At 37.5% G+C, this 26,972-nt stretch overlaps 1 protein-coding gene across 3 annotated transcripts; it reads right to left on the bottom strand.

The window, feature by feature from the left end:
* Positions 1-1,425: 1,425 nt before the first annotated feature.
* Positions 1,426-26,607, bottom strand: LOC124169150 (protein fem-1 homolog B). 3 transcript variants are annotated; one of them, XM_046547658.1, is made up of 13 exons: positions 26,440-26,607; positions 25,995-26,080; positions 25,601-25,758; positions 25,350-25,524; positions 20,269-20,471; positions 17,933-18,175; positions 14,883-15,182; positions 11,179-11,322; positions 9,925-10,068; positions 7,954-8,204; positions 7,767-7,865; positions 4,067-4,173; positions 1,426-2,044 (listed from the first exon to the last, which is right to left on the bottom strand). In XM_046547658.1, the coding sequence occupies exons 1-13, from the start codon at positions 26,457-26,459 to the stop codon at positions 1,857-1,859; spliced, it is 2,118 nt and encodes a 705-aa protein (XP_046403614.1). In that variant the 5' UTR covers positions 26,460-26,607; the 3' UTR covers positions 1,426-1,856. The 3 variants fall into 3 exon arrangements, with proteins under 3 accessions (XP_046403614.1, XP_046403613.1, XP_046403615.1); XM_046547657.1 differs by having other exon boundaries at positions 7,749-7,865; XM_046547659.1 differs by lacking the exons at positions 25,995-26,080; positions 26,440-26,607 and adding an exon at positions 25,860-25,908 and having other exon boundaries at positions 7,749-7,865.
* Between the last annotated feature and the right edge of the window lie 365 nt (positions 26,608-26,972).

Here is a 26,972-nt window from a genome sequence, read left to right on the forward strand (position 1 = left end):
TCGACGGAAGGCAGAGCTTCGCATCCGTCCTTAGGCCAGGACCCAACTCAACGAGACACCGATACCTTACCTAGGCCACTGTCTGAGACCCTACAAGGATTAAAAGACTCCATCACAGCAGGATTCCACGGTCAACTGAATTTAATAGCCGTGTTTTAAATAAACTAATATTTGTTGTTCCCATCGATTTTTTACCATATAAAATGTATTCCCTGTGTTTTTCTGAGCGTGAAGAAATTTTAAACGAAGTTCTAACCTTCATATTGACGGATTTAGTATATTTCTATACCATATTGCCTGATTTGTAATAGAAGTGAACTCCGATGATATTAATTCTAGAACTCCGTTTGAAATTTCAATGTGATAGGCAAAAAAAGAATTCATTTCTAAATTTATATATTATCTATAGGATAAGTAACAAATATTTTTTTGGAAAAAGCACTGCAAATAGCAGTGGGTTTCTACTCAGAGGAGATTGGAGAGGGTCTCTCTGATAGGCCTCAACTCACGCTAAGCTGGGTCTCATGGGACAACCACGTACTTCAGTCTACTGTTTTTGCGGTGGTCACTTTCCTCCACCACATATATGCAGCTTTCGTTCATTTTGCATCAGAAAATTAACACCACACACGAGTAGCTTTTGTTCTTTTGAGATGAAAATCCTCGCCTCATATGTGCACCATTTAATGCAAAGAGGTTAATAGCAACTCCACCAAAGGAATTTTGCTTTGCTTTGAGGGAGCAGGAGTTAGCTGTGACACATCATACATGCAGCCATTGTTAGGGGCCTAGAAGCGGGGCTCAACGATGCGGAAAAGGTAGTCGAAACTAACTCCTCAGTCAACTACCCACATGGTTATGCAATATAAGAGTTGAATTTCAACAAATAAAGAAGCGTATAAGAATTCAATAGCCATGCAACATCCTATGGACCTTGTGATAGGTTTTACGCAGTTTTGAGATCAGAAAACTGCGTACAATGTGTGTGCAGCATCAAGTCATCCGTCACCGAGACTTGATCCGTGGTACCTCTTGAGTCATTGCATACTTCACCCACTACATCATCAGAACGATTGTGCCTTAAGGCAATCTCAATGCCCAATATGTCAGCTGCATCCACAGATGTCCCGAAGAGAGTTAACTCCTTTCAAGATTTGTCGTGGGCAAAGCATACTTCAGAGAATATTTTCGCGGTATAAGGGAGATTTAGCTTTTAAAATTCACAGTTTTTTGAGAGTATTACGAGGGCAAAATTTTTGAAGACATGTAGTTCTTGAACTGGCCACTTTCAGATACATACCAATTGGCTTTGTGTTAATTTTTGCACCACTGTACTTGATCCACTATCAAATGTACCTGAGAATGTGTCAATCTTATATCAGTATGATTGCAGGTGAGAATTTTGTCAGAAATAACTGACATAAGTTAAGGGAAAATATTTTATCAATAATTGTTACACATGTACAGACCTTATCAACAATACTGATAACAAACAAAGTAATTCAGCCATGCAGAGCACAAAATGCTAAGCATACCTGAATTCAGCCACTCAAAAAGAAACCTAGTTTTGTAAGTAGAAAAAAATTTACAAAAATTTCCATTGTAAAAGAGAAATAACAAAGTTAAACTATCCGCACTAGGAAATGCCTTTGGCAGGGTTTTTAAATATAATGGACGTGGTTAGTATGCCATAAACGAGTCATGGCATTAAAATAAAAGCATTCTCCCATCATGGTTCGATGACAATCAGTAGTAAACGAGTTGAGAAAGATGATTTAACAGAAACGATGAGAATGAGATGTGGAGAAAAGCACACCAATTTTGACTTCTTTCAATTGCACCACAGGAAAATTTTATCACTGGCCTTCACAGCCCCAGTTCAATTCTTTCCTCGCATTCACACTGTGCAGCTCGATGAAAGTCCTCAGTGCCTTGGGCACTTCCAAACTACTCTGATTTTTAAGCACTCTCCCGTTGACAGCTTTGGCAGCCATACACTTCAAGCTGAGATTCGTATGTGACCGGAGGATCGATTTAGCTTCACCTGAAAGTAAAAAATGAAACAATATACATATTTCCTTTCACAATTAAAGCTTTCACAGCTAATACTGATAAAAATTGATACATAGGAAGCCGTGCAATGCACCAGGAGACTTGGCCAATAGGGGGGTTTAATATTTTTTTTTGCCTAAATCGAAAGATTATTACTCCTGGAGTACATATTTCATGCTATCAGATTTTTAAATGACAACATCTATTTTTTGTGATTAAATGAAAAGTGAAAATTTCAAGCGAGCAAAAATGCTACGGCTGATTATGAATGCTGGGAAAAGCCAGTGTGACGTCATTCTGGTTCCAGCTTCTGCCATATGAGGCCACCATGGTGCGAGGCTATGAGCGCCAATACGATGCAGGCTGCTAGCACGTAGCGGAGTACCCAGCTAGCAGGTAGCACTTGGCTTAAACAAGGATAATAATATCCTATCAAACGAAGGAAACTTTCCAACCTTAGGCAATTTTAATAGGCGATTATTCCCTGAGCTCTGTGCCTCATGCATGCATTAGTAATCTCAGATGATGTAAAACTCCTGCCTACTCGCATAGCATCTAGGTCCCAGTGACGTCACGTGGAGTGGCATGGCATAGCCGCCAATCTGGTATTTTTCAAATGAGGTTAAAATTGACCATTAACATTCGTCTAAACTGGGATTTATACAACATTTTCAATCCGATTTTATTTTTTTAAGAACATCGCGGAAAATATTGAGCGAGAGTGAAAATGATGCACGGATAATCTGCAACACATATGCCACAGCCGGATAATCTGGAGGCAGCTGTACCCAGGATTATTGCATTTTTGAATGGGTTATTTCTTAGATTTCAGAGCAGTTTCAAGGACCAAATTCACTAAACAGATTATAGAACAATAATACATTATAAAATTTTATAAGGAGTGAAATTCTCACTTCTAATAGTATTTTTTCTAGCGAAATTGAAATTTTCTATTAACTTTTATCCAGTTTTTAAGAGCCAGAATAGCACTAAAATCAGTTTCCGGGCATGCAATGTCTTAAAATTTTCCATAATTTTATCTTTTCCAACAGTGGAATACTGCAAATGCAAGAATTATGTCTATTACTTCTGATTATGATATTTACAAGAATGAAAATCAAACTATAGCAAAAATGTAACCCTAATCAAAAATACCATTACTTAGGACTGATTTGATAGTAAAAAAAAATTAGAAAATTTGCCTATTTAATATGCTTAGAAATGTTTACTTTCGAAATTTCAATTTAGAAATATCTTTACTAGGAAAGATATTTATAGAAAATTACATAATTAAAAAACTGCATTAAAAATGTTGATAGGGAACCTCTAGTCCCTATTGCCCCCTTCTTCCATCTCTCCCCTTTAAATAAATAATCGCCAACAACACCACATTAACATTTTCCCACAAATAGGTGACCAGCAGTTGGTCAAGAAATATAGGACCAAACCACCTGCTGCTTCTCACGTCATGCATAAATATGTCGATTTTCATCAAGACATTTCATTTTTTCATGACTGAAATACATACATAAGCAAGCAAACTGACCAAGTTCAAACAGGCAAAACAAAATTCAAACTTCATAACATTATTTTAAAAATATACTGCCATCCATGCAATCGTCACAGAATTCTTGAGGAAGCTCTACACATGGCACTAACATTTCCAGGGTGACCTTGAAAATTTCTACAATAAATGTATTAAGGGATAATCTTGCAAAACTATTACAATCTTTGTAACAGGTTTATTGATGTATTTGCATAGCAAAAACATTAGTCAAGCTGTGAACAAGTAAAAATCATTAATAACAAACATGACAGTATGTGCTTGTCATGGATGTAATTGAATATTTGAGGCATTAATTTTCCACACCCAAGAACAATCTAAAATTCAAATGCAATTTATAGTTACGTTTGAATTTAAGTTTTTTGCCAGTGACATGCAGAAGAATTAGCCTAGTGTCAATCTATATTCTACTCGTGAAAGAAAAACAAATTACACATCATATTAACTTACTGGTTGATGCCATTTCCAACGGAGTTTTGCCTTCATTGTTGACTGTATCTATGTGCGCTCCTGCATCAATCAAGGCCAATATTATGGCATCAAGGGTTGCGTAATCACTGTAAAAAAGGAAGGCCATTACAAATTTGAGAGAGTTATAACAGGAAAAATTAAAAACAATTTTTGACAACACATTAGACACTTCTTCACATAGATTTTCCAAGAGTTCATTAAATTTTTCAATGTATTTCCAAAAAAATAGCTGCCCAATTCTAGCACTTAATTCTATGATATTCCCCTCTAATAGCCATTATATAATATACATAAATATTTTTCATAATTTGCTACCGCTATTTATTTCACAAAAGCCTGCTATTAATCATTATTTCCATGATTTTCATTGAAATTTCATGTTATTTTTCAGTGTGGAATTTTTTTCTGCAATCTGATGTTTTCCCATTTTTTCACACAGAAGCCTACTTTCAAATATGCTATTTCTATGTTGCATGTTGGTGTTAGTGATTTGCGGACATCTCCCAATCGACAACAACACTACAAAGTTTGACTGAATTCTGAGACCCAGTTTTCGGACATTCCCCTTGTTAGTTTAAAGCCTGAATCACACAATCATTTTATCTGTCATTTCTGAGTAATCACTTTCGCAACTTTATCACTCGCAATTGATCATCGCCGGCAATTGTTTTTTGCAATCACTCTATGATGAGGATTCGCGTCACTTTTTTCACCACTCGTCTGGTCTCGTCTGGTCTCGTCACTCTTTTTCCCTCGCTGAAACCGACACTATAACCCCATATCAGCCAATCACAACGCATGCCCACGTGGAGCCAGTAGTGGATACAGAAAAAACCCAAGGGAGGAGCACAAAAGATACCTTGAGTTACCTTTGCTTTTATTGAAATAAAAAATAATCACGTCACATGCAAAGTTTAAGAAAGTTTTAATTAAAGTGATTATGTAAAAATATAAGACAACGCCATATTATGATACAAAAAAGTTAAAATTGTGGTTCTGCAATGTTTGGCAATACGAGCGGCACCAAAAGGGGGGGCATGCCCCCCATCTGTATCCGTCACTGTATGGAGCGATTGCAGCGCAACGTTTGAAAATCGTGGGAACAACATAGATAAACGAACACGCTACAGTAGATTCCGGTTAATTGGGACATATCGGGACTAGTGCACTCTGTCCCAATTAAGCGGCTGCCCCAATTAGGCGAACTAAACTGTATATGGGCAAAAACAAACGTTGAAATGTTAGGAAGAAGACTATAGAATTTTTATAACGCAACATAAGTTTATTAAACTATCAATGTGATTAATAAATCAGCAAGTTTAGTTAATTTATTATGATTTTTAAGAATAATAACAATTTAGTTAAAAATATTTTTCACAGCTTCGGGCGAAGGTGAGTGAATGTCTTTTACTAAGTCCTATTAAAGAAAAGTCCTATCCTCTTGCGGACAGTAAAACAAAAAGAGCTTTCAAAATAGGGCAAGAATAGGAGCATTTGTGAAAAATAAGAGTAAATCAAAGGAGGAAAATATAAAAAATAGTATTCTGAAAACAAAAATTTTAATTTAGTCGCGAGTATAGAGTCTATGTCGCCGACTCATGGCCCAATAAACCGGCATGCTGTCCCAATTAAGCGGAGAATACTCTGGGATATTCCTCTGTTAGGTTCTGTTCTTCAAGATCTGCCCCAATTAAGCGGCTGCCGCAAGTAACCGGTGGACCCATTAAACGGAATCTACTGTATATATTTTCATGATGCAAGTCCTATGACAACGAGCTGTGATATTGGAAATTATGCGAAGGGCAACAGTGGGAGGGACCGTTCAGAAAAATGATCACTCGAGCAATCACTATTCCAGTCACGAAAAGCGATCGCTCTAGTCATCGCTTTCCGCAAAGAAAAAAATGATCATGTGATTCCGGCTTAAGATCGTAATTTTACTCTGTTTTCTGCGGACAAAAAATTAGGTGAAACTTGCCAGCACCCTTCTCCCCCCTTGATGAGATATCGTGAGATTCGGCTGATTCCCATACCCCCACTAAACGCCTCACGTAATTATTGAATGCCCCCTAGGAAAATAACCCAGGAGAATGCTAAGTAGACTAAAATTCTACATTTCCATCAACATAAAACTCATCTGCAGATGTAAATTTTGGGTAGATCAAATTTATTTACAGTAAAGTGCCTAACTCAAACATTATGATTAACATTTTATCCAATGGTATTAAATAATAAAAAATTATAAATAAGAATAACATTAAAATAGGGAAGCAAACACCAGTAGAGGTGGATGAATTCTGTTATTTTGGGAAGCAGGATAACTACCGACAGGAGAATCAAGGAAGAAATTATCAGCAGAATAGTCCAAGCAACTTGTCGCGACCAAAGAAAATGATCATGTGATTCAGACTTAAATATACCGGGATTAGCCGCGGTGATATCTTCACGGAGTCACCCGCAATGTACAAATTGTGCGAAAAATCCATAGAGAAAAAATCATTCACCTTGACCGGGATTCGAACCAGGATCCCCGGCCAAGTGCTTTAGCCAGTTAAGCTACCGAGGCGTCATTCCTCTCCGTGGAAATTTGAGGACAATACCGGACAAGGTGGTATGGACTGCTGCACATATAATGCGACAAGCAGTCCAAATCGTGCGCACAGCGCCACAGCCGGAGACCAAAGCCCAAACTTTGGACACAAGAGGTGTTCACTCTTGGTAATTTTTGTATACTGGGATTAGCCACGGTGATAACTTTACAGAGTCACCCGCAATGCACAAATTGTGTGAAAAATCCACAGAGAATCCCAGTCAAGGAGAACAATTTTTTCTCTGTAGGTTTTTCGCACCCCTTGTTAGTGCCATACTGTGGGGAGGATACAGAAGGTGTATCTAATACATTAGTGCTTGGAATAAGTATTGAGATACATCTAATAATACATGCATGTAAACAAATTCCACACATATGCATGAATTTGTTCCATAAATACTTTTGGTTTGAAATTTTTAATACAAATCTTTCGAGCATTAAAAATTAGTTCTATCTATAAACTGCTTACATAGGTAGTACTGCTTAGACTACTTCAACATTTATCTCCATGCAACGATAAGATCACAACTCCAAAATGCTTATTACTGACATAATTTCAATAATCTTCTACACTAAACTCTACATTGGTAGTACATTTATTTATATTAATTTAACTAAATCTCCACGAACAAATAGGAAAACAATTATAAAATTTAACACCTTGACTGCCACCATACAAGTATACTTGGCCAGCCGTCATTATTTTTCTTAACATGCTAAGTATAATTGGTTCATGACATGTAGAAATATCATTGCAAATAAATCTGAAACAAATTTTACTTGTTTTAAAGCATTATGGCCATGATGACCACTTTGGTCATGATCCATAGATATAAAATATGCACCAGCCAATCCATGCAAACCTACTTTAACCATTAGAAAATATTGATTATAAACTATGTTAGGTAAGGGAGTCAAAGAATTAATACTACATATGCAATGGCCAACCTTTGGGTATGCAAATGAATGCAATATCAACACACCACAACACCTCACATTAAATATATGCAACTACATAACAATGAGATTCTACTCTTGATGGATATATTTTTGAATTAACATTAATCAAACCTTGCAGACGACAAGTACCGAGCAACAATGTGAAGGGGTGTGTTTCTTTCGCGATCCATCGCATTAATATCGGCACCACACCTTATGAGCAGCATTGCAACTTCCGAAGATGGAAACCTATAAGAAATAGCAAATTTAATACTCATTTGCCCTCGTGAGACTCAAAATACAAAAATCTCTGCAGTCCTTTAAATTCATATCACACCTGCATATGTCATTTGTATGAAAATCGTCAACCAAAACGTCAGGATCCACAGCCATATGCAACAATGTTTTTCCATCCCCCATCTTTAACTGTAATTTGTTCAGCTGGAACACCAAACGATAAACCCGGAACTCTATATCATCGTGGGACTGAACAGGACTAACAGCATTGCCTCCATTATATTCTCGTATGAGCTTGGTAATTATTAACAGGATGTACAGGACCGTGACTAAATTACTCTCCAAATCATCCTGCAAAAAATTGACCTGATTAGCTGGATATCTAATAATAATAAATCTTTATTTGCCCGGAAATCTAATACATTTGTATGCATAGATATAAGGCACGTCATAATTAAATACATATATTCACACATTATATACAATTTAATATTTTAACATTAAGAGTCAATGAGATATTCATCGATTGAATAGAATAGCTTATTTTTTAAGTACCTTTTTAGATCAGATTTAAAACATTGATGCTTTTCATTTCTTTTAACCCTTTTTACTGCCAGCCCATTTCAGGTGGGATGTACGAAGACTGCCAAGGCTATTTTCCAGAATTAGCAACATTTCAGATTTAAACATTTTTCAGCTACTTAATTTTATTAAATAAGTCTAGATTTTTTTCCCAATTCTTAAGATATGTTTACATCTTATAACCATAGATAGATTATGGGGGTTTACATAAATTACAGCTGTTGAAAAGGCCACAATCACAAAAAAAGAGAAATAATTCGGGCCGATAGTTTTCGCTCAACCAGCAAGGGCCGATATATTGACCCGGTGGAAGTAAAAGGGTTAATCATTTGTAATGGCAAATTATTATACAGCTTAATGCCCATTTCTTTGGACCCCATTATGGCAGCTCTTGTTTGTACATAATTCTGATGAATATCGTTTTTTGTCCTAGTGTGATGATGGTGGAATGCACTATTCACTTCATAATTGACAATATTGTTCTTTACAAACATTATGGTTAAAAATAGATATATACATGAAATCGGAAGGAGATTCAGGTCCTTGAATTTTGGCTTACTGGGGGATCTATTAGGCTTTTGAGCAATGATTCTTACAGCTTTTTTCTGAATTCTGAATATTTTTAAAGATAAGAGGGTAGATCCCCAAAAGATGATACTGTATGAAATGCATAGATCCTGCCCCGCATAATAATATTTTCTATTAATTCAATTTAATTGCCATGCAAACAAGTCCATTAAACCTAGAATCGAACCATGGACTTTCAACTTTCTGGGTCACTGCCCATTCCACTACATAATCCAGGTTTCTTGATTATGATGGCAACTGTACAGAGACTAATTGTATTATATATAAAGCTCTCACGGTCCATCCAAGATGGCAACTCAAGGGAAAAAGGACTTTCAGTTTGCCACAATCTGTCAAATGTCTCAAACCTTGATAATGTTACTCAGTAATGAACCCATGGTCGGTCTCAATGAAATACCATGTGGTTGTTGACCCTTCTATTCCTACAATTATTTTCCTTCATAAGAGAGAAAAAATATTGAAAAATCATTAATTTACTAAATATTTCTTCCACAAATGAAGTTTTTTCTATCATGAAAAGTGTTAAAATTAGTTTAAAACCCTCTACATACTTAGTGCCCTGTTTTTCAAAAATTTTCCACCCAGGTTTTGGACCCCCCCCCCCCCCCCCCCCCACCCTCCCCCCCCCCCCTCCCCGAACGAAATTCCTGGCTACGCATAAGTACATTCAACTGATCCAGAAAATACTGGGATTCAGATCCCACAGAACCAATCAATATGAACATGTAGAATGGAGGCAAAATAATGAGAAGAAGCATAAGATGAACTCCTTCACTTTAATTAACATGGCTACATATTTATCCATAAAATTGATCATCACAGCAATACTTGATCAATGAAAAACAAGAAGAAAGAGAGAACGAGAAACCGAAAAATTATGGAGGCAAAAATTTGAACAAACCAAAATAAGTTCAGGATCACTTTTCGGCCCAGGACACAGGAGATTGGCCTTATTCTTCTTCAACTCCTCAATAGCAGATCTGAGCACTTCCTCGACGTACGGAAGAGATGGTGGTAATTCCAGATGGATCATCTGAGAAAAAACCTGCAAAGGACAAAAAAAATTAATACAACCATGCCTAAATAAAGCAAACATCTACAAAACTTGAAAAATTATCCCCTACGGAGACGTTGAATCACCATAAAATTGAATTATTTTACATTCATCACCCTGGAAACAGCACTTTCTGCCTGCTTACATCAGGGGCTACAACAAAAAACAATAAATGACTGCAAACTTCCAAGTCTTGTTAGGAGTGACCTACCTCGGCGAGACTTGAATCCTTAACCTTCAGTTTTTGCAGGTGAAGACACTACCCTACCACCATCAAGGCCAGCAATTTTTTCAATAAACAGCTATTCTGGATCTGAGGGAATGACCCAGGGGCGGATCCAGGATTTTTTTCTGGGAGGGGCACAAGCAAGGCCGTATCCAGGATTTTGTTCTGGGTGGGGCACAAGGATACCTCGTAATACAAAACGAACGCAATGATAATGGGACCGTATTAAAATCATGCATATTTTTGAGGGTCTGGGGGGGGCACGTGCCCCCGTGCCCCCCCCCTGGATCCGCCTATGGAATGACCCCATTACAGCACACGTCATACGTGCCGAAACGGTGTCGTTCAGTAAAAGTAGAAGAATTTTTATGACAGTCATCAATGTTTTAAAGTTTTAAATACTGAAAAAATTCCGTATTTCTCCGAATATAGTCCCCCCCCCCTCTAATTTTGAGGCTTGAGTTTCCGGAAAAAATGGAAAAAGTGCATTTGAATATAGTCCCCCCCCTTTACTTTTATCATGGGAATTTTTGGAAAAAAAGGGGGGACTATACTCATGCAAATACGGTAGTCAGTACAACCCCAAACTGACAATTCCATTGCACCTCAAGTAAGGAATGAGTGACATTAAAAAAATAAGTAGCACCAGTTGGTGTACCAATTAGGTACATATTCTAGCTCTATGGTATTGGCACATAAATTCTTTCTATTAATGCCCCATAGGTGTGAAGCTAATTTTTCCTTAAGTGCTTAATTTAACTCTACCACTAATTTTTACTATACACCAGCCTTCACTGAGGAGAAATGAAATTGGAGAAACATGATTTACAGAGGTACAAGTTGAGACAAGGATGGGATCGAGTCAAGATGCTTACCTGAGCAAATCGCAGTAGATCTTTGACAATAGGCACATCGTTCATCTGTCGCAAGTGGAGAGCGTGCATCCAAAGGTCTATGCACCGATCAAAACGAGCAGTGTCCGCAAACACAGCACCACGAAACACGACATGTGTGGTAACCTGGAATGTGAAATATCAAAAGATTGAGAAAAACATTTAACAAACCTAGCCTTTTTGAGAAAATTACATTAAAATGGAGTAAGGAATGAAAATGCCATTATTTTTACTTCTTATAGAAAAATTAATGCCTTAAAATGTCAATTTTCTACTGATGGCTCAGTATTGTGAATCACCTTGGATACTGTAGTTTTGTTATTGTCATGGGCTCTTATAATGTTTTAGACATAAATTGCTGGAGCAAAATTGTAGAAATAGATAAATAACATACATTGAAATAACCTATGTATATGCTAAATGACTATATTTTAACACTTATGAAGATTAAATTAAGAAAGAAGAACTTTGTACTTTCACATTAATATTTATTCACGACCATGGTTTCAACGTTAGACGTCATCCTCAGGTGAACTCTACAGAGGTCCATCACATCCTTTTATACCAGGCAAGGAGGGGTAGGGAGGAAGGTAATTAGGTTGAACGGATTGGTTAACAGAGAAGAGGGAGGGGGGAAAAAACCTTGGTCATGTGGTATGGAAGAAGTTAGGGGGAGGAGGCTCCCATGTGGTATGGAAGAAGTTAGGGGGAGGAGGCTCCCTTATCCCCTAACTTCTTCCATACCACATGACCAAGGTTTTTTCCCCCCTCCCTCTTCTCTGTTAACCAATCCGTTCAACCTAATTACCTTCCTCCCTACCCCTCCTTGCCTGGTATAAATGGATGTGATGGACCTCTGTAGAGTTCACCTGAGGATGACGTCTAACGTTGAAACCATGGTCGTGAATAAATATTAATGTGAAAGTACAAAGTTCTTCTTTCTTAATTTAATTATGAATCGCTTTCACCAAGTTACGCCTCAAACAATTAACTTATGAAGATGAAAGGGTATACCACATGACCTAAAATTAATTAATAATAATGGACATACTTTTGATGATAATAGGATTTTTGTCCTTAAAAAAAAGTTGCTAATACAAAGCTAATTATGTATTTTTAAGTCACCAAGTTACAGCCATGCTTCGTATAAAAATAACACCATTTTTCAAAGTGAAATGTACCAGAACTGGTGCATTGGCCCTTAAAGTATTAATAAGACTAAAAATACTATAATTTTTGTCATTTTTTCTATAATCCTCACACCATTCCAGTTGCAACTGAAAATTTTTGAAAGAAAAAAATACAGAAAAGAGTGAAAAAGATATTTTTAAGTAAAATAGTGCACTGTGAGAAACATCCTTAAGTTTAACCCTTTCACACCGGACATCAGGTGGAGCCGACAGACATTTTCATATGCAGAACACCTGACGTCAGGTATAGCTGTCGTGGATTTTTCAACACAGGCAACAGCACATTGGCTCCGCCCGACACAAGGGAAGGGAAGTGACCGCTGAGGTAGCAATTGTTGGATGCATTCAGGCCCGGCCTCAGACCCAGCTTAGGGAGTCTTTAGGGCCGTTCGTCGGCAATTAAGCCCGACCCTTCCACTCATTTATGATCATCCTCACCACCGGAATTCGTTGCAAAGTGGTTATATTGTCAATAGTTTTTTACCGTATATTTCTGAATATAGTCCCCCCTTTTTTTCCAAAAATGCCCGTGGTAAAAGTAAAGGGAGGGACTATATTCAAACGCATTTTTTTTTTAACTTTTCCCGAAACTGAACCCTCAAAATTAGGGGGGGGACTATATTCGGAGAAATACGGTACATGATATATTTTGTTGCATATTACAATTTTTTTATGCTGACTTCAGGAAGTGCTCTGATCCATGACAATGCCCATCATCTCTGCACTGATGCAGCCCAACTACTCCTAGAGCAATTTAAATGGGATATTTTTGATCAACCGCAGTGCAATCCCTACCTAGTGCCGGGGGACTTCCATCATTATGCTGCAATGAAGATGTGGCTAGATGGCAAGCGTTTTCAAATGGGCAATGAGCTTCAGGACAATGGCAGCATTCATTGGAATAAATAAAAAATTATTTACAAATGAAATAATTTTTAATCAATCATTTTGTCTTCTGATCATTACCCATCTGAGGTTGAAAAACAAAACGGCCCTCGCATATCGATGGCTAAGTTCTAACAACAGGTACCTCAAAAATAGCAACTTTTCAGGAGAGCAAATAAACGATTTATTTTTTTAATTGTATACAATTTTAATTGAAATTAAAAACCAAAAATACATAAAACTGAAAAAGAAGCATTCATTTGCAAACAATGAGTTGTTTTTTGCTAGAATTTTATTTTTCATTAACAGTATTAGCAGTATAAACTCAGACCTGCCAAATTTTGAGGTATGTGTTGTTAGAACTTAGCCATCGATATACTGTTCAGTGCGTTTGTAATGTATGCTGATTCATGATCTATTCCCAAGAGTCATTTTATACCACATACATAAGTATATTTCCGGCTTGTTGATTTGTAGAACTTTTTTTAACTACCAATGCACTTTTTAGGTTCCTCAACATTAGGACCAAGCCCATCATGTAGATGGGAAGCCATAACTCTGAAGACTACAAATCCATTTTTTTAGCTATACTACCTGAATGTTTCCTGACATTCTGTTATTTTTGGCGATAACTATTACGCCTAAAAATCAATAACTTTAAATTAATAGATATACATATTTAACACACACATGCTTAAAAGGACCAAGACTTATCAAAATAATGGATGGTCCTTCTAGATAGCTAACCAACCAATGGTACTTTTCTGCGAAGATCACTTGAATTCAACCTTTACCCTAAAGATTATATAAAGACATTTTTATATTCCTAGAATGCAACACTTTCCAGGCTTTTCTGAAAATTAGTCACTTTTAACTATAAAACAACAATCTTAGAACCTAACCCTAAGCATAATCTGACTCATAGGAAGATCTCTTTGACACAGAAAAATAGTTCAAGGTAATTCTACACGCTAGGTCTGGTCTCATAAAGCTGCTTTATAAAATTTCAAGCCGACTAAAGAATCTACTGTCAATACATTGGAAGGGGAGGGCTCAGAAATGGATATACCTGTATCTCCACTGTATGCAGCAGCCATATTAAAGCAAGGGCAGCTTTTAATTTTCATTTGGTATGTATTGGAAGATAATTTTAAACTTAGGATGCTTCTCAAGGTCCACTGTTTCACTCAAAAATTTCTTTCTCACTTGTTCTGGATTTTTTTCTTTTGAAATTTTTCAGCTATTACTACCAGGGTATGGAGATTGTAAAATGACATTAGACCTTGAATTAAACTCTAAGCCCTATAATGAATTATTGCTTTAGTCCAATAAAGAATTAAAAAGGTTGTATAAGCAATTTTTATGCACAAAAAGATGGTTAAAGATGAATACCATTAACACATAATGCATCTTACATAGCATAGCCCAAATGCACGTCAGCATAGCCCAAAATCTATATATTACTTGGAAAAATTTAGGACCAACTTATAAACCAGAATATATGGTATTTATTTAAGGCATTTTTTCCAAAGGGAACCCCCCATAATTATTCATTAATTCTTATTTGAGCAGCAATCAAACAAAGTAAGAGAGCAATATTTGTTTAAATACCTCTGGGTTAGCTTGTCCGAGTATTCTTTCTCGTATACACAAACTCTCCATGTGCAAGGCATTGTGATCAAAGCGTATAGCATCAAGCTCTTCCATATTTTGACATTCAATTCGATTTTCATACGCAGGAATTGGTACACATTGTGGTTTGGGAATAGGAGATTCCCCAGTGGATGGGAACCTCAGCTCCATTGTGCACCGTAAATAATGGAAAGCAAGTTCTGGGCAGTAGTTATCCTTGTCATTGGCATAAGAAGCACCAAGTAGCTCCATGGCATCAATCCTCTCCTCTCTGGAAACCTGATGAACAAAAGATACAATGTACTACAGTGCAACCTCGATAAAACGACACCCCACGGTGCACCAATAAACACTCGTTATAGCGAATTGTCGCTTTACCGGAGGTGGAGCAAATAAAAGCCAATATGTATACCTGTTGCGAACAGTTATACAGGAACAGAGTGGTGCGATGACAGATAAATTTCTAGCTGATAAACGTAAGCATAAATCCAGACGAAAGGTGATGTTTATTTGCATCACTAAATTTCCTTACGCAAACAACGACTAATTGTTTGGTGTTTTCTTGGCCATGGTGTCTGCCATCAAATGCTTTCTATTCATGTAACTCATGGACGTGCGGGTATGCTGACGACTGCTTTCTGCCGCCCGAGGAACAAAAGAAGATCAAGCATTCGCGAATGCTAATGCCACAATATTTTCACCAAAATTAACTACTTATTTATCAAACGACAGTTTACCACATACATTTGAGACTGAGCACTCCATTAACTTCATTTCTAACAGATTGCTAGCAATTACAGAGATTAAAGAGTCTTGATGTAAGTTTTTCCGGCGGTGAAACCCTCGCTAAGGCGAGAGCCAACACCAAAAGAGCCTCGTAAAAACGAATTTTTTAACACGCTTATTATAGGGTCAATTGACGGTGCATCGGCTATCTCTCGTAATAGCGGGGGTCTTGCTATAGCCCATACTCGCTTTAACGAGGTTCCACTGTATTTCACTCAAACAATTTGGAATTAAATTCTCACCTCATTAATCTAAAAATATTTAACAGTGACTGAGAAAATCCTTATTCACAATAACTTAAGCAGCCCATAGATGTTCAATATTATTGTGCAATGTGGGTCGCACAATATTCTGACAGCACCTCCACGACAGTCAATATTATTGCACAATATTTTGTGTAGTGTACAATGTAGTGTATTTTAGTAATTTTCTTCAGGGCATGTTGACACATATTGCAATTATGCTTAAGGCTTCCTGTTGACAAGATGGGTTCAAGGGCTGTATTTGAGAAGTATCATACAAATTCATAAGTGCAATTGATGAATCATAGCAAATACTAGTTTTCTTGAATATTACACTATTACTTATAGCATTGTTTTTTCGCATAACTCGACCCAAGTTTGGATGAATTATCATCATCTTCAGGCTTAAATTATGACCTATTTATCTTATTATTGTTACCTAGTTACCTAACGGAGGAACAAATGAATTTTAAAATGGACGTCAGGATAGGGGCAAAGGATGGGTAAAGATATTCATTTATCAGAGCACTGTCCTTACTTTCAATATTTTTTAAATTTCCATCTGCTCTCTAGAGTCCAATTCATGGTGGTCGTTGCATAATTTTTGAACATCATAAGATTACTCCTATGGCAGCTGCATATTAAGTGTTTAGCAAAATTACTTTTTATCATCTTTGTTATTTTTGTAAGCACTTAAAAATGTTCTTTCTTCCTGACTTCGAAGCTTCTTCCTATCTGCCCCACATAGACACCATTGCAATCACTGCATTTCAATGAATACACTCCACATCTATCCAATTGGTCTATCTGGTCCTTGCATTTAGCAATCAGTCTGTTCTGAGTGGCATTAGGTTTAAAAGCCATGCAGAATTTGTTTCTAGGTAAATGATGGGCGATTTTCATAGAAAGTGCATCGAGATAATAATAATAAGATAAATAGATCATACTTTAAGCCTGAAGATGATGATAATTCATCAAAACCCGGGTCACATTATGTAAAAAAAGCAGTGGTATAAGTAAAAGAGTAATATCCAAGAAAACTTATAATGGAATACCACAAAGTTAATAATGAGTTAGTGAATTTTATAGCACATACACTCCGCTTCAGGCCTGTTTAAATGGAAAATTAACCCATTCGAGTTAATGTCTAAATGTATGATGCCCAGAATAAATATGAAAATATACCGTGTAGCCGGCCAACTTGTGCGAGTGCATGAACGGAAAATATAACCTGTTTTAATTAGGTTCATGCATTGTTCATCTTCCGTTCCATTCCACAAAAATCATGCACGTAAACAGACATTAATTGTGTGTGTTAATGTACCATGTAAACAGGCCAACTTGGGGTAGTAAAGTTGCGGATTAGCCTTACTTTTGGTTTCAATGAAATTTCTCTCATAAGATATTCAAAAAGTGTTATTGACTAGGCTTATCTTCTTTATATGTATCATGATCTAATCTTTGTTAAAGCTTATCACATCAGTGTTAGAGGATTTACAAACCAAAGGGTAAAATCTTCAGGAAAATCATCGGTCTGTTATAATGTCTAATCATGGCATCCAATGCAGATCTAAATTTAATAAGGTTTCCTGTGGTGTACCCCATGGATCAATCCTTGGCCCTGTTCTTTTCGTTAATTATATTACAGACCTCTCTAACAGGCTAAGTAAAGTTCAAGTGGCTACACCAATGCTTAATGCAGAAAATACTCGGAAAACAAACAACTAACAAAATTCTACAATTGCTCCACCTGTGATCCAGTAGGTGGAGCACCAGTAGCACAGGGAGCGAGTGTGGACCACGAATCTGTAGCATCTGATGCAGGAGCATTCCGCAGCACTGGGAGCCTGGACTGAACTATACCCAAAAATGGACTTAATATTACCTAGAGCAAGATGTGAAATATTCCACTATTTACACCCTTTTAAGTAAAACTGCTGTTATTCCACCATCATTACCACTACACATAGAATGCACAAATGTTTAGTATAGGTTAGTTACCTCTTTCCTGGTAAGAAGGTATTCCACAACTGAGGCACGTGTACGTTCTGCAGCAACCATCAATGGTGTCATGCCGATACCATTCTTGGCACCAAGTTGGGCCCCTCCATCCTCGACCAAGGCTCGGACAACATGATCCTCCCCACATTCTGCGGCAAAATGCAGGGCTGTAGCCCCGCAATGGGCACGCTCATCTGGGTCAACACCAACCGACAACAGATATTTAACAACCTTCAGATGACCCTGAAACCAAGATGGATATGTATTCAAAAGAGAAACAACAGAAAAGATGTCCGGGAGAGTAAAGCATTATCCAAGGAGGCATTCATGAATAGGAAGGTGCAGCTGAGGGGATCGTATGGTAATAATTTGAAGAAAAGACTAGGGAAGAGTTTGGAGTGTAGGGGAACAGGGCACAGAATGAAAATGAGGATATTTAAGGAAGGAGGAAAAGGAGAGGCTAGAAACCTTCAAAACATGAGTGTGGAGAAGATAAAGAAGGAGAATTAGATGGATAAGAAGAGGAATGATGAAGTAGTGGGTGAGGAGAGAGTAAAAAATAACCAGAGAAACACGGTAGACTATTGTTACTACAAGCAACCTTATTACGAAGTTCTTGCCATTAAAAAGAAAAACGTTGGTCCCGACAAAACGGCCTATCCAATCTATAGTAAAAAAAACTTTATTATGAAATTACGAGCCTCAGTCCCAGTCCCGTCTGTTACAAAAAGAACTTTATTACGAAGTTCCACAAATAAGCAACGGCATTTAGGTGTATACACACAACGCCACGTCATAACCATTGCGCTACATTTAAGTTCTCTTTGTGCACTGTGTGCAAGAGCGGCAATTATGGTTCTTTTTTCAGTAGGAGATACTTCAGAATGCACGCAACATCTTATAATAAGCTTCATTTCAGTGGAATCACGATGACCCACTCATTACCATTCGTTAATAGGACGTACAGTTAGTCCTCTTCCTATGCACATTCGATTAACAAACTTTCAGAGGCATGTATATACGAAAAATTCAATCATATCCAAAATTTCAAATTTGGCGCCTTTCGAGATGGCCAATGTGTCGCGGTGTGGAGTAAAGGAACTCTCATTTAGGGCATAATCTGAAAAAAGTATCACTTAATGTGATCTGAAGTCAGGAACTGTTGAGCATTTTGCCCGTTCTCCCTTCTCGCGAACAGCAATTTTTTTTCGGCTCCAGCTACATCACACGTCCAACTAGATCAGTTCGTCACAATAGTGAGTTCACTCACAATTGTAATGCAGTGATGCATTCTGCAGGATAACCGCACTTCTTGATGCCTTTAATACCTTAACCCTTTTAGTGTAGCGGGCCGATATATCGGCTTTTGCAGCTCGGGCGAAAAGTGCGGCTGGCCGATATATCGGCTCTTACGTAGTCCATTATTTAATTTGCTATAACTTATTACATTGATATATTTTGTTTCAGTAAACGTAAAAATATTTTGTCAATATTAACCAGTTTAACCTTGAGCAAAAATAAAAAAATGCTTATGTATATGTAATAAAATAGCTTTGTAATGTTTTTTTTCCTTGTTGCTACATTTTATGAAAATACCCTCCGCATTTCTCGCCAATACCACAGGAAGAAGGATAGCACTAAGAGGGTTAATGAACCAAAGATTCCTAAAAGAAACGTTTTTACAAATTTCATTTTTACGAACCTCCTGTTTTTCGGTCCTGTAAACTTTGTAATAACAAGAGTCTACTGCACAAACTACTTCAAATACTAGAACAAATCCATCAAATAAAGCCTATTGGCCCTGTAGATCTCCCTTCTCCCTTGTAAATTTTTTTTAAATATTAAGCCTGAATCACACCATCATTTTTTCCGTTATTATCGAGTGATCACTACAGGGATCACTTGACTGATCACTCGGAAATCATCGTCGTGCAGAATTGTTTTTTGCGATCACTCCAATAATGAGGATTACCATCACTTTTTTCATCAATCGTCTTGTCGCTTCTTCCGTCACTGAAACACCATCAGCCAATCAGAATGCATGCCCGCATGGAGCGATTGCAGCGCAGCATTTGACAATCGTGGGGATGACATAGGTAACGACATAGAACTGTGATATCGGAAATGATGCGAGAGGCGACAGCGGTAGGGACCGTGTGACTCAGAAAAATGATCACTCAAGCGATCACTTTTCCAGTCCCGAAAAGCAACCGCTCAAATGTTTAATAAGAGGGACGAAAAACAAATGATCGTGTGATTCAGACTTTACATGGAAGAATGATTAATTTTTAAAGATTGAATCAAGCTCTGGAATACCACCTAAGTTTTCAACTCACCTTGTATGCAGAGATCATTAAGCAGGTATTGTTATACCTGTTGGCAAGGTGGATATCAGCAGACTTCTCAACAAGATATTGAACAATTTCAAGACGTCCATCAAAGCATGCTGCTCTCAGAGGCGTGGATTCTGTTGTTGTTGGATGATTGACGTTTGCTCCGGCTTCAACAAGTGCTTTCACAACACTCAGGTGTCCCGAACCTATCCGAATAAAATTATTTACAATTAAAAATTTGAGTAAAAAAAAGAGGGTCTCGTGAGCCATTAAATAGGGTAGTTTCCTTCATCAAAGAAAACGAAAGGCATTGATTGCGAATCGTTACACACCATTAGTGTATTCATAATATACAAATTATTTGGTTTTAGAAATACCAGTTTAGACGAATGGCAAGGGTCAATTTTATCCTCATTTGAAAAAGGCCAGTTCGGCGCCCATGCGATGCCACTCCATGTGACGTCACAGGGACCTAGTTTCTATACGAGTAGATAGGAGTTTTACATTGTCTGAGGTTACCAATGAATGCATGACGCACAGAGCTCAGGGAAACATGTCTTAATAATCACCTACTAAAACTGGCTAAGGTCGGAAAGTTTCCTTATTGCAAAAAATAGATATCGTCATTTAAAAATCTAAAAGTGTGAAATACGTATTCCAGGAGTAATAATCTTTCGATTTAGGCAATAAAAAAATAATAGGAAACCACCCTATCGGGAAATTCAAACACTAGGGCGCCCTCTTCAGTGCTTCAATTAATTTTCCAAAATTTTTTCCTTTAGTCAGCCTCTACAGAGCACCACCTGCATGAAATTGTGAGTCATGATGATCTGATGATCAGATATCAAGGATATATCATTGAGTAAGAGAACGAGAAAAAAATCACCACTGTACTTTTACATGAAATTTGATTTTTCCAGAATTTTTGACACTTCCCGTGACATTCCTTGACTTTCCAGAAATAAATAAATTTCAAGAACCTCCCCAACTTTCCAGGTTTTCCATTAAGAACGGCAAAATTGCATTTAAGAAAACATTTGCCATTTCAAATTGAAACTTACGGCCAAGGAGGCAACACATAGGACTCCCCAGTCCATCCTGTAGAAGATTGATTTAGTCTGTCACTTAGCTCGCTTTTTAATAGGGTGGTTTCCTATTATTTTTTAATTGCCTACATCAAAAGATTATTAATCCTAGAGTACGTATTTCACGCTTTTAGATTTTTAAATGACGATATCTATTTTTTGTGATTAAATGAAAATTGAAAATTTTCAAGTGTGAAAACGCGACGGCTAAGTATGAATGCTGGGAAAAGCCCGTGTGACGTCTGGCTGCTGCTGTGTGAGGCCACCTGGGTACGAGGCTATGAACGTTGCTACAATGCAGGCTGCTTGCTGCCGAGCATGGCGGTAGCGTAGAGTACCCTGCTATCAGGTAGTGCTTGCCTCAAATAAGGATTATTAATACCCTATCAAACGAAGGAAACATTCCAACATTTAGCAATTTAATAGGTGATTATAAAGAGATGTTGCCCTGAGCTCTGTGCCTCATGCATGCATTGATAATCTCAGAAGATGTAAAACTCCCCACTACCCATATGCATCTAGGTTCCTGTGACGTCACGTGGAGTGGCATCGCATGGGCACCAATCTGGCCTGTTTCAAATGAGGTTAAAATTAACCAATAAGATTGGTCTAAAAGGGGGTTTTTTAAAACCAAATACTTTGTTTATTATGAATACAATAATGGTGGGTAACAAATCGCAATCAATGCCTTTCGATTTCTTTGATGAAGGAAACTATCCTATTTCGTTCGGGGGGGTCCAAAACCAGGAGGGAAATTTTTTTGAAAAACGGGGTACTAATTAGAGGGTTTTGAATTGATTTTAACACTTTTCATAATAAAAAAAACTTCATTTACTAAAAAATATGTAGTAAATTCATGATTTTTCAATATTTTGTTTTCTTTTATGAAGGAAAATAATAGTGTGGTTATATTTCGGGGGGGCTCCAGACCCCCCAAACCCTCCCCTTGGCTATGCCACTGGCGGCATGGGTGCGGCAAGGGACGGTATTGGAAATGTTCCCAGTAATTTCAGGAATAATTGACAAGATGGTGATTTTAAAAGTGTCCCTCCACTGAAAGTTTGCAAACTACCCTATTGGTTTTCAAAAAGGCTAGCCATGCAGTTATGAAAACAAATCGACCCTTTCATTCATAATGACTGCAATAGAGAACCGTATTTACTCATGTAAGCCACTCCCTCGAGTATCCAACGCACCCCTATTTTTGAGCCGGCTCGTGAGGCAAAAAAAAACTTCCTAGCGCTTTTTTAATGCGGTCTAATATAGGAACTCATGATTCGTTGCTAAGTCAATAAATTTACTTTACCGTGATTAATAAGGTTAAATAAAGTTAGAAATATAATTCCTATGAAGGTTTCCTACTTCAATGCTTAACTCTGGAGAAATAAACCAAAAGAATTTGAGGGAAATTGGTACGCGGCTTACATTAAAATTTGGAGGATTCGTGTAAGCCCCTTTTTGGTACGGTATGGTATTTGGAGGAGGCGACCGACAGCTGAGGTCATTTGCACCATGAGGGAAGGGTGTGGAAGGAAGGATGGAGAGAAACCCAGCGTCGGCATTAGCCTGCTCTTAACGAAAGGTGCCAAGGGGACCACGGCTTAACGTCCCATCCGACGGACGGAGTGTTGCGCTTGAAATGTCCTCCACACAACATTCAAGCAGGGATCGGGCAATCTCTGAATAAGCCCCTTTTTTTCACCAATATTTCCAGATAAAAGGTGCACGGCTTCTACGGGTAAATACGGTAATTATCATCAGGATAAGCACTGAAAAGTTGTGAATTTGATAGATCATACCATCATAAATATAAATATCAGTTAGAAAACCTTATTTTACCTTATTTCCCCATGAAATTCAGATCGCTCTTTATCAGCTAGGAAATAGATGATTTATAAAAACCCATTTAAATGTGCAGCGGGAGACAAAACATATACAGTCTGACTGGAGAATCGTCTATTTTAATAATTGTGCTAAATCAATACTTGTCCACACACAGAAAATAAGTTAGCCTTCAGCCCACGTAAACCAGAGCAAAATTTCTTCTGAACACCCTGTAGCTGCTGACTGGTCAGCCAACACATAATGATATTTTACCTGGTAGGTTTAGGAACAGTGAATAGGGTGGTTTCCTATTAGTTTTTTATTGCCTAAATCGAAAGATTATTACTCCTGGAGTTACTCCTGCGATTAAACGAAAAGTGAAAATTTTCAAGCGCGCGAAAACGCGATGGCTAAGTAGAAATGATGGGAAAAGTCCGTGTGACCTATTTCTGGTTCCCGCTGCCGCCCTGTGAGGTGACCTTGAGACGAGGCTTGAGCGCTGATACGACGCAGGCTGCTAGCAGGTAGCGCTTGGCTTAAATATGGATTATTACGACCTTATCAAACGAAGAAAACTTTCCAACCTTAGACAATTTAAACAAGTGATCATTAAGAGATGTTTCCCTGAGCTCTGTGTCTCGTGCATCCATTGGTAATCTCAGACGATGTAAAACTCCTATCCTTTCGTGTAGAAACTAGGTCCCTGTGACGTCACGTGGAGCAGAATCGCATGGGCGCCAATCTGGCCTTTTTCAAATGAGGTTAAAATTGACCATTGCCATTCGTTTAAACTGGGATTTCTAAAACCAAATAATTTATATATATTATGAATAAACTAATGGTGGGTAACGAATCGCAATCAATGCCTTTCGTTTTATTTGATGAAGGAAACTACCCTAATGGGGATCAACAACATTATTAGCTGAATGCATTTAAGGAATACACCTCAAATAACGTGGACATAAGGAAGTGGGTGCTGTATCTAGCAATTAGACACTATCCAAAACAGCCAATATGTATTTCTACAACAACCAAAATTTTCAGCTGGCTTGGTGCTACTATGCTTCAGGTCCCCTTCTCTGCGTGTTGCACAGTGAAATTAAAGTCTTCCACCTTTGCAGGGTTACCTCTCGCTGGCCAAAACCACAAGTCAAAGGACTTTTTTACCCTGCATCCTCATAAGCAGTAATGGATACTGGAAAAACTCAACAGGGGGGCACAAAAGATATTTTGAGCTACCTATACTTTTATCGTAATGAAATATAATAATATACATTCAAGAATAAGAAATTTTCATTTAAACTGATTGTACAAGTGTACAAAAATGCCATTTCATGATATAAAAAGTTGCAAATGTGATTCTGCAATGTTTGCCTACTCGGGTGGCCCTGCAAAAGGGGGGGGGGCCTGCAAAAACACCCCTTTTGCCCCCCTGCCCCTATGTATCCACCCCTGCTCAGAAGAGATTGGAATTCGGAAAGGATTAAAGGTAAGAGGAACCATGGTGAAGAGCACAAAATAAATACTTTCACATATCTGACTATACCATGACATTCAATTAATTGATCAAGTCCTGCATAATATCCTATTCTTCATTCATCCAATTCCTTTACTGATCTGTACATGTTCCTCACCATTTTTCACTGAAATATTCTTTGGGCACTTTCATCGGACCTTTACCCTGTGTCATCCTAATACTAAACTACTAGCTGTACTCAGTCCTTAATATACTGAAAAAATACTGTCCTTCTCCACATTTCAAAATCATAGCATTGCTGTCCTTTTAAATATACACTTGAATTTATTCATTCCCACAATTTATTAGAGTTACAGCAAAAAATGTTTAAGCAATTTGATTTCTTTTGAGCGAAGAAAATCATCGAAGGTTAAGTGGTCAGGATGAAAGGTTAAGGACGGCTCTGAATAAGGTACTTGGAGCAGCTTATTAAGGATGAATACGAGCCCTACTACCTCTCCGTAAGCTAAGCTCCGTAAGCTAAGGCATCAGAAATAATAGAATAGGAAGTTGCCTTATGACTGCAGTTGACCTCGTAAACAATGGCACAGACAATGGATGAAATCGGCTTGCGATGGAAAAAATCTCGCAGAACAGCAAAAAATGCACTATAGATCTACACTGAAGCATAGAAAATAACATGGACAAAAACTACTCACCAGCAGCACACCAAAGAGCACAAGCCCCTTCAACGACGAACCCATCGAATTTCACCGTTCCCTCCTTCTCTACATCGGGGTTAAAGAAAGTAAGCAACGTCTGAACAACTTCATAATGACCTCTTCGTGATGCTATGATTAAAGGAGTGCACTTCTGGCCATCATCTTCAAATAACTATGAATGGGAAGAAAAGTAACATTAGGATATCACCCACAGCGATAATAAAGAAATGAACTATATCAATTCATACCTCATCCACGCATTCCTTTACGTAGTTCCTTCCGGAGCCATCAGACTGAAATTTTCTTAGTTCGATAAGAACACAATGCAAAGTCAATGCCAATCCATCTTTGGCAGCAAAGAAGGCTTTTCTTTTCAGGTACTGTTCGGTCTCCTGCTGGTTGACATCTGAAGTTTCCACAGAGTACATAACCCGTTATTAATATATTTTACAAAACGCTGCTAAGAGTCCGCACAAAATCTTTACAAAATCGGCAAAACAACATTGCCTTTCATGACATTATTACACCAAAAACATCTTTCACAGACAATTGACTATCGCCATGACTGCGCTCTTTTCGCTTCATTTCTACAAGAAACACGCGGCAAATATCAAATTTATCAAATATAAAATTCGCTCTAACCTCCTGTAAATGTCAGCTTCAACCCAATAATGTTTTCTTCACGGATTTTGTTAAGTTTTACTGTTTTGGATCGGCGTATTAGTTTCCTGTCAAATTAAATGGACTAGTTGAAATCAAGGATAAGGCAATAGATGTAATAATATGCACTTATGTAAATGAAAATATTAAACTTTTTCACATTCATATTTCCTATATCAGCTTCGATTTGTCTCGAAATTTTAACCATTCTTATGGCATTTAGATATAAATTGAGTAATAAGACAGGTACTATTTGATTATGACACCGATGAATTAATATTCTTAGTGATGTCCATTGAGATTTTACTTTAACATTCATTTGTATTCCTCTCACTGAATAGTGCAAAAATATGTCCATTCAAGATTCCTAGTCTTCATTGGAATGAAAATAATTCAATCTTTTACAGTTCAGTAAATATACACATACCTAATTAATCTAAGCATCATATAAGTTCAACTTGTCCTAAGATTTCCAAATAAAATATAAACTTCATCGCAGATCCATAATGAAGAATTGGAAATCAGAGAAGATTTCAGGAGATGATCTGAGCTACTGATTTTCACATGCTGCAAAAAGGATGTTGATGTCACTAGGGTTTCCCTATAGTGAAGTATAAGGATCCTGAATTAACAACTCCATAGATACCACAAAATACATTTTATATATGTAAGTATATGTATATATATACATATTGTGTGTGGTATGTTGTACAGTATTATTGCGATTGATAGGTCGCTCTGAATAGCACCACACACTCATTACCCCACTATTTAGCAAAGATAAGATAGGATTAGCAGAAAGGATAAACACTAAAAAGTTATCAATATTGAGCATGATAACCTAATGCCAGGAAGAGAATCGGTTTCCATATAATTTCCCTGTATTTGACTTAGGCCTGTATTTGGAGTTCAGAGGGTGAATCATAATGATATCATATCTTTATGAATGCTACCATCCCA

The sequence above is a fragment of the Ischnura elegans genome, chromosome 12 (genome assembly GCF_921293095.1).
Source record: "Ischnura elegans chromosome 12, ioIscEleg1.1, whole genome shotgun sequence".
In the NCBI taxonomy this organism is placed as follows: domain Eukaryota; kingdom Metazoa; phylum Arthropoda; class Insecta; order Odonata; family Coenagrionidae; genus Ischnura; species Ischnura elegans.